Below are 18,939 nucleotides of genomic sequence, written 5' to 3' on the forward strand. Positions count from 1 at the left end.
GTTAAACTTCACCCAGTAGCAAACAGAGGGCATGCTCACTCATCTGTAGTTAGCTTCATTGTGTAGCAATTGAAAATCAATTTTTCTAAATAGTTTTTCTATTTACTGGAATAGATGCTTTATCTTGATTTGAATGTATATTGATTGTAGCTTAATGGCTAATGGTAGACTCCATTTCACCAACATAATCCTGCCTGGCCAGAATACATACTCAAATAAAATGCCCTGGAAGGTGATAAGGGACATCATGGTTTCTTATAAGAATTTTCTAAATCTTTAAGTATGATTGACTTGAGTTTGAGAAGGAAATTGTAGGCTGGTTCTACACATAGTTTATTTCATTTTGAATTCAGTAACAAATAATTCTGATTTACCCACTCTTCCAAATCAGTACAATAAAGAATGAGGCATTACTTAACTGTGATTCTAGTCTTGAGGGAACTGGGAGCATTAGAAGGAGTAGTAGAAATTGAGTGAACCACAATGACTCCGTCTTGTGACTCAATTCTGGAACTAGTTCAGTTCCCTTTCTATTCATCTATGGCTTTAGTCCAATTTCTGTCTTGTGAAAAAGCTGCATTCAATTGTGGGAATTGAGAGAAAACCTTATTGCATTATTTGAACCTACCTCTGCATGGCTGGGAAGCTACACTACCTCTGCCTGCTGTTTTAGTGGCCTTTAACAAAGGACTTAGGTTATGCTGATCAGAAGCCCAATTAAATCCAAACTACTGCAAGGAGTTTTCTCACAATTATACATCTCAAGTAATTCATATGTTTTATCTGAAAACTTGCCCCATATTGATTAATGAGTTACTGTTTTCATGGTCCTTTGACTGAATATACATACTCTGGGGGAGTGGGATACATTTTGTCCTATTTCAGAGAATTGCACCAATGCATTCCCTCCCCCCAACTCAGAAATCCCAATATTTCCTCCAATTAGAAATCAGATTACCTAATTTTGTATTCTAATTAGTGGTTTTCTTTTAATTAAGTGGTCTTATTTGATCAATTGGATTTAATGTATAAAAATCCATCTACCCCTGTATTTGATATCCAGGTGTAACCTGAGGAGATCTGGTTCCAATGTGTTGGGCACTTAGCTTGCATTGCTTCATAAATCAATATTCTTGGAAACACAATCTTTTGATTTTATTCTTAATTCATTTTATCTTTTATTCATCATAATCTGTCTAATTGCAGTCTAGATTGAATGTGTAGATGTCATTCAGGGCCAGACTGCTCTGCCCAGATATATATATATATATATATATATATATATATATATATATATATATATATGTAAGAACCAGCAACAAAAAAAACATTCCTATCTATAGTTTGCATTGAATCTTACTTACTCTCTCACCAGGAGGACCAGGTGGACCATCACTCCCTGAAGTACCCTGAAGAAAGGGAAAACGAGGGAAAAAATAATTTAACAACATTCCTTTTCCTTATCAGAAAGCTTCTGTCCAGAACCAGAAAGCTGAAGAAAGCCTGTCACTTTACCTTTGGGCCTGGTTTTCCTGTGGGACCCCTTGCACCTCTCGAACCTCGTGGCCCCTGAGGATTTGAAAACAAGACAGAGAAGACTGATCCTGTGCCAAATATTTTTCAGAAGTAGAATCAATTTTCTTTTTAAAAATCCCGCAAAATATTGAATTTAAAATGCAAATGCAAAACCTACTAGTTAAATGAAGGTACCTACCGTTGGACCGCGTTGTCCCCGGGGGCCTGGTTTGCCAGCTACACCCTGCCAAAACAGTTCAAACAGTTTCAGAATATAGGATATTATAGGGAATTACAGATCTGGGGATAAATGAGGTATTATGAAACCCTCCGAAGATTAATATGTCATTTTTCATCTATTTAGATCTTCTGCATTTTAACTATCTCATTAAATTCATGGACAGTTGATGTAGGCTAGGTTGACTCGTGGGAACTCTCTATCTATCTATACTATTACAAGATATGATTTTATTACATACCTTACTACAAGGAAATAGCGGAGAGAAGGGCACTATAGAATCAAGATTCAAAATTACAAGTCTAACCCTCTTATGTTAAGTAATTTAACATGGATTAAGGGGAAAAAGATGAGATAGGATTTGAATCCAGTAAAATTACAGACTTTGTCTATTCACTATAAAAATTACAGAATGGAATGTAAATAAACAGAATAAAAATATAATATAAATGTTGTTCTTTGATGGAAAAAAGTCTAAATAAGGAACTTCAATAAATGGCCATATCATTGTATAATTCACCCAAATATTACAAGATTTTTTTAAAATGAGGAATCTCAATTTTCACGCATCATTTTAAATGATTTAATCACTTTTTAAATATAGCAAAATTCATTTACTGTATTTGCACAGTTTTTACTACATCCAGTAGATATTACATATTCAGGCAATAATCATTATTCTTGGAGAGCAAAAAAAAATTGAACAATGTTTTGATTTCATTGGGTTGCTGAAAGTATAATGGGGATAAGAATAAAGTCTGCTAATGCAATACTCTCTCACACAAATTTGTTTAAAGCACAGTGACTTTTTAGTTGTTAATTAAGATGAATTGGAAGTATATCCAATGAGATACATTACCTCAGTGTGACTTAATGCCTTGCTAAACTACTCTGACCTAAGGTTTCCAAGACAACTTTTACTTCTGATAGTTCCATCAGTTTTCTAAAAACATGATAAATCTCTTTGAGCTGAATTTCAGAGACAGCAGAAAAATGACCTCCCTATTTTATGTCTTACAGATACAGTCTTTACAGAATATCATAAGAGTTTTTCCCATTTGCTTTGATAGACAAAGTAGAATCTTGAACATATTATTATTAGTTTATGTCTGCAATTACCACGTTTCCCATCCTACTTGCTGCCTTCTGGATTTGTAGGAACAAATATCTGACGCAAGATCATTCACAAAACTGGCAGTACAGTTCTATTTAAATGTATATTGAAAAGATCCTTAGATAGCATACCCTGGCACCTTTTTCTCCATTGGCACCTGGGAACCCTGGAAAACCAGTGGAACCCTATAAAAGAAACACATGCTAAAATCAATTGTCAACTCTTGCTGATAGTTTCAACTATATAGTCTATCTTTAATTTAAAACAAAATAAGCTTGAAAAAGAGTGTTATACTTTAATCAGATTTTTTTTTTCCCAAGACACAATATAACTTTGGTTCATATATTTTAAAATTAGCTTACCATAATACTTGAAATTCTGAATGCATTAAAATATCAAGAGATAAAATGAATTTTAGCTTTCATTTCAAAAAGAAAGAACTGATCAAATAATGCATTTTCCCCTAAGGTGAAACCAACTAAAAAAAGGAAAAAAAAATTGAATGTAACAAGATTTTATGAGATATTAATTCCACATTTTTTTTCCTCAAAGCTCTGTGAATAGATTTTCTTCTCATTCAATATAAATTACTTGGAAGACATAGTACAGGCATGAAATGAATAGCTTTTCTCTATAGTATTTATTTTATTTACTTATGAGATTAACAAAAGACTTGGTTATTAACAAAAGATGGAATATAATAACTAATGGAATATAACATTAACTTCCAGGAACTGAACTAATAAGGATTTATTAAATGTTTTATATTGAGCTCACATTTTAATTGTGAAGAAAATATGCAAAGAAATAATTACATATAGGGCAAAATGAAGTTAGAGAATCATGCATAGAACATCTTAATATGGTTTTAAGGATTCAACTCTTGTGTAACGGTTTTTTCATTTTTATCTTTCAATTTACAAGGTTTAATATAGTGTTGACTCATAAGAATCATTTGAAAAAATAATCATTGATAGAAAAATTCCATTCAGCAAACAATTATTAAAAGCCTAAGGTATATGTATGCACACACACACACACACACACACACACATATACTTGTATATGTAGGGTGGGAGACAGAGACATAAACAGAGACAGAGTGAAAAAGAGACAGAGACAAAGACAGAAAAAGTTAAGAAGAAAGAGAGAGCGATAAAAGACAAGAGAGGGAGAAAGATATAGGTAGAGAGACATAAAAAGAGAAGGAACTATATTAAAGAGATACTTTGAAGATAGAAAGCACAAAATTTAGCAACAGATTTGTTATGAAAGGTGACTGAGGATGACATTAAAGTTATGAATCTCTAGGTGAATGGAAAAATGGTGGTACTGTTGGTAGTAATAGAAAATTTGAAAAGTAATGAAGTTTTGAGAGGTAAAATACAAAATTCACTTTTAGTATACTGAGTTCAATATGCTTACAAGATATACAGTTTGAGAAACCTAAAATGTATATGGTAATGTTACTAGAGTTCAGGAGAGTTGATATACAGACTTGGAAATAATCCCCACAGGGATAATAATCGAACCTATGGGAACTGATGCGATCAACAAGGAGAAAAGAAGACAACAGAGAACAGAGCATTCAGAATTAGTAGGTATAATATAGATGAATAATCAGTAAAAGAGATTAAGACAGAGCAATAGAGCAGAAGTAATGTTACAAAAACAAAAAACAAAAAAAAAGAACTAGTGAAGAGAGAGTATTCAGAAGGAGAGGTGATCAATAGTGTTAAATGAGGCATCTAGAGACATGGCAGAGAGAGTGTTGGAAGTGAAGATCTGAGTTTAAATTTGGTCTTAGAAACCTTAGTTATGGAACTTATCTTCTCTCATTCTTAGTTTCCTCATAAGTACAATAAGGAAAAATACAGTACTTGCCTTGCTGAATCTAAAGTGGACTCAATCATCATTATTACATATTTTCCCTCAACTCCATTTAATAAAGGAGGAAAATATTGAAAGTAATCCAAGATTGGGGTTTAGCAAGGCACAACCAGTGGTATGTGGAGAAAAGGCAATCCTGGGTGGAAAATAATGTGCAGCACTTGCATGTTGGTTCATCAAAGGGTTGACATAGTAAAGAGAGAAGAATGTAGTTGGTACAAGGTTAACAACCTAAAGAACCAAGGAGTGGAAGGATAGAAAGCAATGGTGATGGGAAAGGACATAGGGTGATAAGGGTGATAAAAAGATGGAATGATAAAATATTATGATTAGATAAAGATTCTGAGTTTATGAGAAAGGAAGTAGGATACTTATGAGTAAATGACAAAATTATCTCTGTGTATAACTGGGTAGAGTGAAGGAATATTATGTTGTGGGAATAGAGTAAATTGAGGAATTGGAAATTTTGGATGTTTGAGGGAGCATTAGTATGTATATTGATGAGGGAAGGTAAGAGGAAGGAAAGATTGTGAGCAAGACACCAAATCAGTTGAAGAAGGAAGGAGAATGCTCCAGGACTCAGTAGATAAATTCCATCAATAAACATTTACTATAAATGCCTACTATGTTCCAAGCACTAGGTCACTAGTATCTGGATAAGATTATGGTGATAATGTGATGATAATGATGATGATAAAAATAAGTATTTTAATATAGTTCCTACTATGTGACTAATATTATGCTAAGGCATTTATAAACATCTCATTTGACTCCCACAACTATAAGGAAAAAAGTATCATTAGTATCCTTATTTTACATATGAGGAAACTGAGGAAAGTAGAAGTTAAATGACTTACACAATGTTACATAGCTAGTATCTGAGAATATATTTGGATTCTAAGTCTCATACTCTATCCATTATTCTACCTAGATACTTTACTAGATACTAAATTATTTATTTGTATAGCACCAAACTCAAAGAAACAGAGGTTTCTTAGTGAAGGTAGTAGAGAATGAGTCTGAAAGTAGCAATGGGGAATAAGAAGTATTCTGATTTCCCCTACATTCAGTCTTGCCATCACCATAATTGGTAAATTGGAGCATATGAGGGAAGCCGCCAGTACTAGAAAGTAGTGAGAATATATTAGGATTAGATAGGAATGAGAATAATGTATTAATATACAAATATGCATGAACACACACACACACACACACACACACACACACACACACACACGTTAGGCTGAGAAAAGTATATAATCCAGAAATCACAAAGATGGTTAATTTAATAACAGAGTCGTCTATTGACATACCAGTGTCAATACTGTATCCATTTGACGATAGTTTTCAGAGCAAGAAGTGGAAAAGAGATGCAAGAAAAAGTGTTATAGTGAGCAGCTGAGGATGGATTTTAATTTGAATATTTAGAGGGACCCAGATTAATAAACTTACAAATATATTTATATAACATAGGCACACATATATGTCAAGCTTACATATATTATTATATTTTATTTTTAAAATAAATGATTATTACCTATTATCTTTACATATCAGGTAGATCAAAATTGTGAAAGAAAGCCTATTTAGTTAATTTTTAAAAAATTAATTCTATTAAAAGGAGGACCAGAGGAGGAAGAGAGCCTACCCCTCCAAAAAAACAAAACAAAACAAAAAAGAAAAGTTGTCTATTTAAATAAATAAATAGAACTATAACACAGGGCACTAGCAGAGGTGAAAATGAAAAAAAAAAAAAAACAACTATAAACATGCTTCTTTCACTCTACATAGTTGTCAAGAGGATATTTGAAGTAAAAGGGTGGGGGCAGTAAGGTAGTTAATTCCATAAGAAAAAAAATTTGAAGGGCAAAAAATTTTTTTACATAACTGTGCTGAAGTCTGCATAATTTCAAATGTAATTCATACATTGAAAAAATCATGGATGTTGTTACTAATATTTTCTGGAACAAACTAGGATCTCTTCTATTTTCTTTCTTTCTTACTCTCTTTTACATTCAAAATTGTCCACATTTTATCTGCTTTCTTTTTGGGTTATGTATTATATGTTACTTATGAAGCTTCAGTCTTTCTTGCTAAAAAATAAATCTATATGGAGTATTTCTTTGATGTTTCTCTTAAAAAATACTTTTGTTTAGACATAATTAATTTTTTTTTACCTTTGGACCTTGTCTTCCTGGGTATCCTGGTAAACCTGGAACTCCAAGTTTTCCCTGAATTTAAAAAGAAAGACAAAAAAAAAAAAGAACATTGTCTAAATCGACAAACTGAAATATCATGTTAAATATTTTAAGTATTTTAGTAGATAACAATTGCATAACATTCTCATCTTTTTCTGCACTTATTTAAAATTATTCTACAGCACTATTATATTTGACTTTCAGTTCTCTATTTTATTTGGAAGAGAAGAGAAAACCTATTTTTGTAAGGTGTCTTAACATTCTAGCCAAGAACAAATTAGCATAGGAGAAGTAAAGCAGTTAGAGTGCTTAGATTTCTCTGCTTGGGAAAAGTAGTATTTATAATAGTGCAAGGAAAATTCTGGATCTATACATCTCTCTATCATTTATATATTTATATCATATCTGCTTCCTGAAAGTCTTGATATAATTTCTTTGTCAATTCCACAGTCCATGATATTTTCCTACTGGTTCAATGATTACCTCATGATTGAGAGTAGAGCCAAAAATTTTGCCTGCCACCAATATGGGGAAATCTCCAGTTGTCTTAATGTGCAATTAATGAGCAATAACCCAGAATGTGCATTGAAAAATCAAATCCTGGATCAATCACTTAATACTGATGTACTTAACCTTTCATGGACTCAATTCTTGATCTGTGAAATGAAGGAGTTGGACTTAATGGTATCTAAGGTCCCTTCCTGTATTAAATCTATTATCTTATGGGCCTCTGTTTCCTTAATTTTAAAATTAAGGAACCAGGTAAAATGAACTATAAGAACCCTGATAATTCTACAATGTTCTAATTATCTTGAAAATTAGAAAGGGGAAGTCTTTTTTATCCCTCTCTTTTCCTCTACCACACTATTTCTATTTTTGTATGTCTACATATATACATATATTATTTCCCTTAACAAGATGTAGACTCATTGAAGCTACTGATTATTTCACTTTTTTATTTCTATAGAAAGTACTAATATAGTGTCTGGCACCTAGTAGATAATTAACAAATTCCTATTAATTGATTGATTACTGGTGTAGTAAAATGAATAAATAAAAAGCTACTTGGAGGCCTCAAGTCAGAATATTTAAATTTGAATCACAGTTTCAACATTCAACAGATATCTTTTTTTCCCCAATAGGAGCCTCAGTTTTCTCTCTGTAATAATATGGGTAATAATAATTGTTCTAGTTACTCAGAGTTGTGAGAAAAAACATTTTGTAAATTTATAGTTCTCTAAAAACATGAATTTTCATTTTTATTTCTCTCTATAGTCCTCAGATTTTTGTCAAAGGTTTATGCTAAAATAATACTAGCTGAGATTTCTAGTCCTGGTTCTGGGTTGGCTTCTCTAGGTTACTACTCTGAACAGAGTAAAATAAATAATCCATACAAACATACTCTCTCACATAATATTCAAACTTGGGCCGTCTTGGCCCTAGGGAATGTCATACAGATGAACTGTTAAGGATAAACAATCTTTTTACTTAAACTTGTCATTTTCTTTTATTAATATGGAGGTATTAATTGCAATCTCTTCTATATAGACCAATAATAAAATAAATAACAAACAGAATATAGTGTTTTGTGAGATCATTACTTCAAAATACATGCTTTTCCTGAATAGGCTGATAATTTATTTGTGATTCCTAAAGGATACAAATGAGAAGTTATAGTGAATAAGATTAATTGCATATAATAAATGAGAATTAAGTGTATGATTACAATTTGTAGGTAGTCACCATTTTTATCTATCTGCCTATCTATCTATCTTTACATGTACATGTACATATACATATATACACACACACAGGCACTTTTTGGTTTTCATGTAAAGTTCAGTAAACATTTGAGAAGTGATGTAATCAACATTTCTCAAAATTTGGGGATCCTGTATAAAATTTTACCTAGGGATGATTTATTTGATGCACTTGGCAGTGGTGGTGGTAGAGATAAGAAGCTTATTGCTATAGTAATGTAAACCTATGAAAATATTAATCCCATAGAGGAAAAGCTTAAATATACTCTTCTATTTGTGAATCAATATTACTTTTAAAGATTGTATACTAAATTCCATAGCCATGGAATTGGATCCCTTTGTAGAAATTTTGGAATCTTGATAGGATTATGAATTCTTCTTGGCTACTTCTATGTATGTACATATTTTATATTGTGTTGAATAGTCTAGATTCAGTTCAAAGTATATGTAGTTCAATATAGTGCCTTCTACATCAAGATACTGTATTTAATTCTGGGATTATAAAGATGAAAAATTTTAGAGTCCTTTTCCACAGCACATTTTGAATTTAATAAAGAGGAAATGACACACTTGCATATAAACATAGTGAAATTTGAATATTTAGTGCAGAAAAAAACCCAAAAATCAAAATATCTAGGAGGGAAGAATGAATTTATTAATAATTGAATTCCATATTGCTAATAAAATTGGAAAGTAACCTTTAAATTAATCCTAATTAATTATTACATTAATTAATATGTAAATGCTTAGGTGTTTCACAATTCTGAATTCCCTTGATTTGACTTAATTATCATACTTATTAATTTAGATGATTATTCTATACACAGAAGAATCAACCAGAAAAAAACACATCCTGTTGGCTCAAAAATATGAAATGAAGAATTAAGTTTTGAAATATTATATATAAGTATGTTTATATTAAAGTAAAATTAATTACTGTATAACCTTAACTAATGGTTTTGAATTTATTTTATGTCTCCTTAAATTAATATTTCCATAAATATTTTGCTTTCATAAGAGTTCTACAAATATTTAATAATGGAAAATGTATTTTAGCAAGGATATAATCCAACTTCTAATTTTAACAGATGAAGAAACTGAGTTGCAGTGGAGGAGTAACTTTCCCACAGTTAGATCATAATAGTGAGAATATGATTTAAATAGATCTTAACAAGTATAAGGCAAATACAATTAAAATTTGAAAAACTTGAAGAATTCACGTACATTTTTTAAAATTATGCTTCAAGTTTCAGATATAAAAAAAATGCTTTTACATTTCCAACTATCATTTTCTTTTAACAAGACCGCTAACAACATAAGAATTTCCATGATTCTAAAGGCATAGATGTAAACACAGAGAGACCAAAGGCAGGGGGTGGGGAGAATGATATATATTTTTTTAACTTCAAAGTCTTAAGAGGCGTTATTTCACAGCTACAAATTTTTCCTGAACTACCATTTAGTTCCCCTAGTTCCACCAACATAAATGGCTTTAAGGCAATAGTCCTAACTTTCTTTTGATGAAAAGCCCTTTGATTTCTCACTGGCTGAATAGCTGTCAAAAAGTTTTTGGAATACTTATTCATGAAATGATTCTACAAGGCAATTAGAGTTTAAAATCATGGTTTTTCAACATTCTGACCGGCCTTTTCAGTATTTTTATACTATTCAAAATATCAGTATCATTGAGCAAAAAGTTTACTCAAGGTATATTTCAATAGATGTCCCCTCCATTAATGCAGATTGCAATTCTCCAGTGCTTTATGAGATCACTTTCCTATGTTTCTGTGATTGAAAAAAAATCATCATTTAACGATGACCTTCCTAGGGCCTCTAGAATCTTAATTACTTTGGTTCTTGATTAATAGATATAGAATCTATTGTTGGGTCTATACTTGAGGTCTAGATACCTTGATAGAATTTTCTAGGGTTTGGATTCTATTGACTTAAATCCCAGTGAGATTCATCTTCCTGAATCAAAAGAGGAAGACTTTAATGCAGAACAAAGAACACAAAAAGAAAAAAAATCACATAAAGAACTAACTTATCTTTCAACTGTAGAATGCCCACAATAAGTCTTCTGACTATAGGATGACAATATGTGCTATGGTGAACATGGAATCCTAAATTCAAACCCTATCTCAGAAATTACTTGTTTGACATGTATACAAGTTACGTGACTTTTCTCAGTGTTAGCTGCCTCATTGAAGAATGAGAATAATAAAGGCATTTATCTACTCCAGTAGGGTTCAGGTAAGATCAAATGGTATAATATATTTAAGCTATTATTATCATCATTATAAAGTAGGGATAAAAATTAGGTAGCACAGTTATGGGCTGCCAGGTCTGGAGTGAGGAGGAGGACTAAGTTCAAATTTTATCTTAGATTCTTATTATGTGACCCTGGGTTAGTCAATTAATTTTATTTGCCTCAGTTTCCCATTTATATAATGATTTGGAGAAGAAAATAGAAAACCACTTGTATCTTTGCCAAGAAAATCCCAAATGGGGTCATGAAAAGTCTAACACAATTGAAAAAATTACCGAATAATAATAGTAAAAGAAATAGGGATTGGGTCTGTAAATCCTTTGGTACATGGAGTACCCAAATAAGTAAATGCCTTGGTCAATGTCAGTTAGCATCATCTCTGCAACATATTGCCATAAATGGTGGGGATTTTTTCTAGTGTTTTGAAAACTCTATTTCAATATAATTGTTTCCTTTTTTAATGATATTTATTTTATTATATTAATTTAAAATATTATTCTGAGAAGGGACACAGATTTCATTAGACTTCCAAGCTTTTTTCTTATAGAGCTCTCTATAGTAAGTTATTTGTCCAGGTTCAGACAGTTACTGTATGTCATAAGTAGGACCTGAACTTTGGTCTTCTTGGTAGTAAAGCTGTCTCTCTACTCCACCACATTGGCTCTCTCATTGTGTTGCATCTTCATTTAAATAAATCATTCTTTAGTTTTAGACCTCCAAAAAGAAAGTAACTTTTATGCTAGTCTTATGTATATGTGTATGTGTGTATGTATATATATAATATATATTAATGAATGCATAAATATATGTGCATATATGCATATGTCAATGAGGAAAGATTAAAAATCAGCATCTAGCTAGCAATTCTCTGCTTCAAAATTGTCTTTGATATAACAAAAGGATAAAAAGGTACTAGAAAAGGAAGGCAACAACCATTTGTTAAGCATTTATTTTGTGTCAGATACTATTCTAAATATTTTGCAAATCTTATGTTATTTGATCATCATATAATTTAGATTTGAACAGAGATATTCTTGATTTGAGGCCCAGCATTCTACCCACTTTGTTTATGAAGTTACTTGAGATACAAAGAGATTAAATCAAGGAGACAAGATTTCTTTGGTATATATTTGAAAGATTCCTGAAGAAAGGGACTATGTCATTTTTACAAGGTATTCTGCATAGAGTATATTCTTAATGAATATTTGTTGAACTTAATCTGTACAGCAGTCATATGTGAAATAATGCCTAAGTTGTCTGAAGAAAAATCACATAAATCTTAAAGTGCCCAAAATTTTTAAAGAAAAGTCATTCAGTTCCAGGGTCTTGGAAGTCAGACTATAATGCTTCAAGTCAAATTTATTATTTGAAGACATGTTTCTAATAGTCTTCTGTATTAATTTAAAACCAATATATTAGTTCAAGTTTACATAATAAGTTATTATTTATATTGTTGTTGTTCAGTCTTTTCAGTCATGTCCAATTCTCATTGACCTCATTTGGGATTTTCTTGGCATAGATACTAGCATAATTTTCCATTTCCTTCTCCAGCTCATTTTATAAATGAGGAAACTGAAGTAAACAAGATTAAGTGACTTTCCCAGGATCACATAGCTAGTGAATATCTTAGGCTGAATTTTACTTTAAAGTCTTTCTAACTCTGATCTTGCAAACACAAACATTTACTCTCTATTCACAGCATAACCTAGCTGCTTCAAAATACATGATATAGTAACACATGGGGGTAGAATTTGAATTCAAGTTTGTTTTTTTATTTTTTTAGGACTCCCAAGACTCTATTCACCATGGCATGCTGCTTCCAAAAATTAGAAACTGCCACCTAAAATTAGATCATACAATCACAAATAGACACAAATCAGATGAAGTTTGTTTCTTTAACAGTGGAAAATTACATTTATAAAGCTACTAATTTACACATATTCCTTACTCTGAAGTTTCCCTTTGTTTAAGAGAGAGAATTTCTTTTTAAATGGTCCAATTTTTATTAAAGAGCTATTTATTTCATAAAGAGCACCCATCATTTCATATTTGCATAAATTCCCTCTGTCTGATATTCTAAAACATTAAACTGTTCAACATATCTTATCATTGTTCAAATGAATTAACCAAAAATAATTAGATTTTTTAAAAAATCAAGGCCAGATCATTTTATTCCCTGTAATAGTGACCTCAAGAGTGCTAAGAACCTTATGCATGGAGATGAATATTTTAATGTGTCTGAAAAGACAAGGACACACACCATCTTTATGACCTTTCAATCATAGAGAGAACTGAAAAGTTATCTGATTCAGTATCAACAATGCATAGGTAAGCAGTGTAGGGGAGGGAGAGAAGGGAAGCAAACAAGCAGCAAGAAGCATACTTTTAATGATGTCCCCTTGGATACATTAAGTTATCATCACTTATTTTATGCTATTGATTTCAAGGTTAATGAAACTCTCTAATTACGATCACAAAGCCATTTGTGTTCTATCTTAATTGCTGCATTAGAGGAATTGATTCTCTTATGCGTTTTTACTTGAGCTCTGCTGCAAGTTAGCTTAAAAGTGGATTTGGGTCAAAGCACTCACACAGAATTTAGGAAATCCTGCAAAGAAAAATGGTCTAAAATTTCCCCTTCAGATGCTAGCACTTAAGGAAAGAGAGGATTGCTGATGAATAGTGAGGTGAAAGGAATCCAGGGATAGTTTCAAATCACTGATATTGTGATTCTCCAAATTAGATCTTTGACAGGATGAAAAGTGGGGTGAGGAAACAAAGTTTATGCAATAGCAGTTGTCTGTGGCAATGGCAGTGTCTTGGTAAAGTGGGGAGATAGGTGGGATGACAAAGGGAGGGGGAAATGAATAAAGTGGTCTTTCACTTCATGGCCTTTTCACTGACCTCATCTCTCCCATCAAGCTGATTATTATGAGCTCTGTAATAGATTCAGGAGTAACATGCCACAGTGAGAAAATGGAAATAAGCAGCTGACCTAGCAATGCATTTATGGTAATTGTGTCAATAGGATCAGGCTACTTCTCTTCTGCCTGAAAATACAACCTCATCTTTTAGAATAGATTGAAAAGAAAGAGCTCACAAAAGCAAAGAGATCTTCCCTTTAAGATTGGCTGCTATCTAATCTAAATACACCTCAAGCCTATATAATTGTTCATATGTCATTTCCCCAATTAGAATGCAAACTTCTTGAGAGCAGGGACCATGTTTTTTTTTCCTTGTTATCTCCAAAGATTATAACAGTATCACACATAAGAAATGTTTGCTGATCAACTAATTGTCAGGTACAACTTTGAAATTATTTTCTTTACTATATTTTACAACTTGGAAATTCTTAAAGGAACATTATTATTCCATAAATTAATCACTCTGTTTGTATGTATGCACAGGCACACACACACACATACACACACATATGTGTGTGTGTGCGTTCACATAGTCTCATCCACATTGATCAGCCACTTTTCTCTTCCTTTTTATCCAGTGCATGTTTATTTTTAGTCCCTATCCTCTAAATTTGAACTTTTCTGTTTGGCATTTCTTCTTTTGACTTTCTTTCCTTTAAAAATTACACAGAAGAAAACAAAAGAATAAGGAACACTAAAGTATTTATTTGTACTTTTCATAAATGGTTTTCCATTGTCTAAGAAACTATCTCCTTCTAATTTGTTGTTTATGTATACAGTATATACATATATAGTAAAGTAAATGTATATAATATATATATTTTATATATAGTTGTTTTATACATAATTTCTGAATAACATTAATAGAGACATCCTCAGAGTCAAAAAACCTGTGTATATTGCCCTACACAGACACAGACAGTCTAGGTGATTCTAGGAATCTCACCTAGCTTCTCATTTCTCTAGGCAATTCTCTAAGACTGAGCTGAAGAGAATGTGTCAATACACATTAATAGCGAGAACTGCCACATGTCTTACAACATAATGGTTATATTTTGTTCACTATTAAATTCTGTATGATGTCTAACATGTTCCAGTTTCTGTTATCAAAAAAAATCAGAATCTGTTCATATTCACAGAACTGGAAAAAATTGATTTTTTCCCTTATTCTATACATGCTTAATGTTCAGATTAGAGTTAAGACTAGGTAAAGTTAGACATCACCTCATAGGAGATATGAGAGGAACAGAAAAGCCTCCCATTTTTCCCTTCCCCAATATTTCTTCTTGTAAGAGACTCTCTTATCTCTTTATATTTGTTTATTCTATTGTTATTCATTTGTATACTCCATATTCTAGCCAAAATGAAATTGTTCCATGATTTGGTCTTGCTTTCTATTTTGCTTGTTCATTTATGTAGACTGTTCCCCCTTGCCAAGAAAATGTTGTTTTCAAATATATATCTCTTGAAATCATTCAATTCTTTAAGGATTCAACATAACTGCTCTTTCTCTGTAAAGTCTTCATTCAATCATTACAATGAATAATGCCCTTTTCTTTCTCTTATGTAGTTATCACAATGATTTTTTCTAGATACTATATTTTTCTTGAATTTTACTGATTTGTAGATATCTCCTTCATATCTCCTACTAGGTATTAAACTTCTTGAAAACAGGGACTCTTGTTTTCCATGATTTCATTCCTAGAACTGGTATAATATACTATATATTTAATAATGTTGTTTAATTAGCCTGAAACTTCTAGTATATAAATGTAAATGATGAAGGAATCATGGCAAATCCTATGTAGTTCAGAGGACTGTAATATAAAACAAGAAGGCCAGGCTTTGACATTGAGACAAGTTAGATATAGAGTAAAGAGAAATACAGTTCATATATTCACTAATCAATTATATATAGTTTTCCTTCATAGCAAATTAATTCAACTTAAAGAGATGGAGAGTTGTGAAATCAAAATTTAATTAAAATAATACTTAATGATGTATCACCTTGAACAAGCAGTCTGGACAGCCCTTCCTCATGAAAATTTATAATTACTAACCTTCTCCCCAGCTTGACCAGGACCACCAGGGTCTCCAGTTGGACCTGCTCTACCTTTGGGACCTTCTGGGCCATCTTCTCCTCTTGGACCCACTTGTCCAACTTCTCCCTGAAACGCAAGAAAGCAAAAGTATAATAAATGAAAAAAGAATTATATACAAAATCAACAGAATTGATTTTGTGTATAAAGCATAGTAATCGATGGCTAAAAAAGTTATATATTTCTTTATACATCATAGAAATTTAAAGAATATTGAAAGAAGCAAACAAATGCAAATGAACATAGGATTCTATTAAACCTACAGGAGCCATTTGTCACTACAGTTTAAATTATGCTAATCTTTAAATCTAAGCTACAAATATTGACAAGGAAAGGAAGGTTTGGGCTTTAGTGACTATTTAGTGACTATTCAGTGCTTTGTTTTAGTGGTCTAGAAAAGTCACAATTAGGAAAGTAATAGTATATAATGATTTAATATGATATATGCTAGATATTAAAGCTGGAAGGGACCTTGGAGGCCATTGAATCCCTGTTGTTTTACAGATGAAATAAACAGAAGTTAAAATGACTTGTTGAGGATAATACACCTATAAAGCAGGATTTCAGCTCAGGAATTCCTGACTTTAAATCCAGTATTCAGTCTATTATGCCATCTAGTAGCCTAAAACCTTGTGTTTCAGATCCACATTGGAGATAAAGATAATGACTTCTGTTTGGAACATAATTTTTTGCTGTTTCAAAGCAAAGGCAATAACTCACCTCCCCACTTTAAATAAAAGCAATTTTGATTAGTATTTATCATATTAATTAAGGACTATGTATGTAAGTTATAAATTTTATTACAAAATTTAAATTGGTAAAGAAGTTGACTCATATTTTGGAGTTTGATGGATCCCATTCACCAAAAGAGTAGACTTGGTCTATGCTACAAAGAGTACTTTCTAAAGAAAGTCAAGTGAATGATTCTTGGAGTCCATAAGAGGCAAAATAAGGACCTTAATTCACTTATATGCCAGGAAAAGTTACAAAGGCCAGTAATTGTTTCTTTAAAATGTACTATTTAGAATGGACTCCTTTTTTGTTCCCATTAAAAAAAAAAGATATGCCCAAGTACCTAAACTTGGTGGACATATGCAACTACTTATCCCTGAATATGGTTTTATAATGTAAAATGCTATCATATGACATATGGAACATTTTTGCTAAAATAATAACTAAAGAAAAGAAATTTCCAATGATTTCTACAAAAACTTTTTTTAAAAGATCACAAAATAAAAAAAAAAATCTATGTAAACATGGGTACTAATAGATCAAATGTCTTTATTTCCATTTTGGGGGTACAGTTATCGAGATGATAAATTTATACTTGTATGCATTACAATAAAATTTATTTTTTTACTCACTCTGTCACCTTTAAGACCCATGTCACCTTTAAATCCAGGGAAACCATCTTCACCCTAAACAAAAAATGATCAACATATATCTATTTAATTATATCAAAGCATTCTATAATTAGTTAAATAGTAAATATTCTCAGTTACTTTATATCAATCATGCTAAAAATCCATATCAATTGTCACTTGTAAAACTAAAAATAGAAAAATTTCTGATGAGGAAAATATTTCTTCTCAGATTTGTGGAAAAAAGATAATCTATCAGTTATTGGGTTTAGGACCTTAGAGATCATCTGACCTTAACTCATTGATACATTGGGAGGGAAATTAGCAAAATTCCATACTGTAATACATACAAAAGGTAATTATTTATCTTTTGTTTAAATACTTCCAGTAAGGGGGAAACTAATTTCTAAATTAGCTAACTCTAACTGTTGGGAAATTTTCCCTTAGACTAAGTATAACTTTGTCCTATTTCCCCCCAACGTCTACTCATCATTTTTATTTCTATTCTCTGGACCCAAACAAATAAATCAAATTCCTCCTCTACTTGTCAACTCTTGAAATGTTTTAAGTCAGCTATCCCTTCCCTATTGACTTCCTCCCCAACCTCATCTTTTCTACTCCAATTTAAATAAACCCAGTAACCTCAAATCATCTTCATATGTACAGCCTTCATTGTCTTGATTAATCTTCTTTTACCTCTCTTCAGCTTATAAAAGTCCTATCAAAAGCTGACTTTTTAAAAACTGAACACAAATATGATATTCCTGAAAACTGTAAAGATAAATTTGGTTGTAAGGCCAGAAACTACAAATTCAAAGACATATATACATATCCATATACATATATGTATATGTGTGTATACATATGATGTTCTAATAGACAGAATAGGCAGATCATGGCTTTGAATCCATACTCTCTAAATGTATTCTGTACTATAACTGAAAAAAATAGATTCTATTCTATTTATGACTGAATTCTGTATGTGTTAATGAATTAACTAGATCTATGATTCAGTTAACAGAATTATTCAGATACCACCATATTATCAAATTAGTTGCTAGTGTACTTTATCAAAGATGTCAAACATGTTGATCATAAGCCATGTTATCCACAACACTACTGAACGCAGCCTGAAATAAATTAAAACATAATTGAAAAATATTTAATGAAAATACAATAAATAGGGATCCTCGTATGGCTTAGTAGTCCTTGTTTCTATTTGAGTTCAACAACATTATTTGGAAGCCATGTGGAAGTGGATAACTCATTCAGACATGCATGAATTATTTTTTTTTTGAAGAGCTATATACTTATTAACATTCTCTGGGATCCAACAGCCAAATTACATTTAGATTTCAATCTCACTTCAAAAAGCAAGTAATTTCATATATCGGACAATAAATTGAAATTTTCTTCATTTATTTTTAAATTTTCAAAACAGATAATGAATAAATACTTAATTTCTAACAGGAGTATTAAAAGCAGGCTTTGGGAGAGGCAAGATTTGGTAATGACTGATATGTAAAAGCTCAAAATGACCATTTAATTTCTTATTGACTAATTTTTTCATT

At 31.4% G+C, this 18,939-nt stretch overlaps 1 protein-coding gene across 2 annotated transcripts in view; it reads right to left on the reverse strand.

Annotated features, from left to right (window-relative positions):
- Window positions 1-18,939, reverse strand: part of COL11A1 (collagen type XI alpha 1 chain) — a 256,417-nt gene that overhangs the window by 108,037 nt on the left and 129,441 nt on the right. For both annotated transcript variants that reach the window (XM_031967174.1, XM_031967173.1), the window contains exons 29-35: window positions 17,372-17,425; window positions 15,969-16,076; window positions 6,935-6,988; window positions 2,999-3,052; window positions 1,715-1,759; window positions 1,516-1,569; window positions 1,365-1,409 (exon numbers count right to left, since the gene is read on the reverse strand). In XM_031967174.1, the coding sequence (XP_031823034.1) occupies window positions 1,365-1,409; window positions 1,516-1,569; window positions 1,715-1,759; window positions 2,999-3,052; window positions 6,935-6,988; window positions 15,969-16,076; window positions 17,372-17,425 (414 nt within the window). The remainder of the gene's footprint in view (window positions 1-1,364; window positions 1,410-1,515; window positions 1,570-1,714; window positions 1,760-2,998; window positions 3,053-6,934; window positions 6,989-15,968; window positions 16,077-17,371; window positions 17,426-18,939) is intronic.

Source organism: Sarcophilus harrisii, chromosome 4 (genome assembly GCF_902635505.1).
Source record: "Sarcophilus harrisii chromosome 4, mSarHar1.11, whole genome shotgun sequence".
Lineage (NCBI taxonomy): Eukaryota > Metazoa > Chordata > Mammalia > Dasyuromorphia > Dasyuridae > Sarcophilus > Sarcophilus harrisii.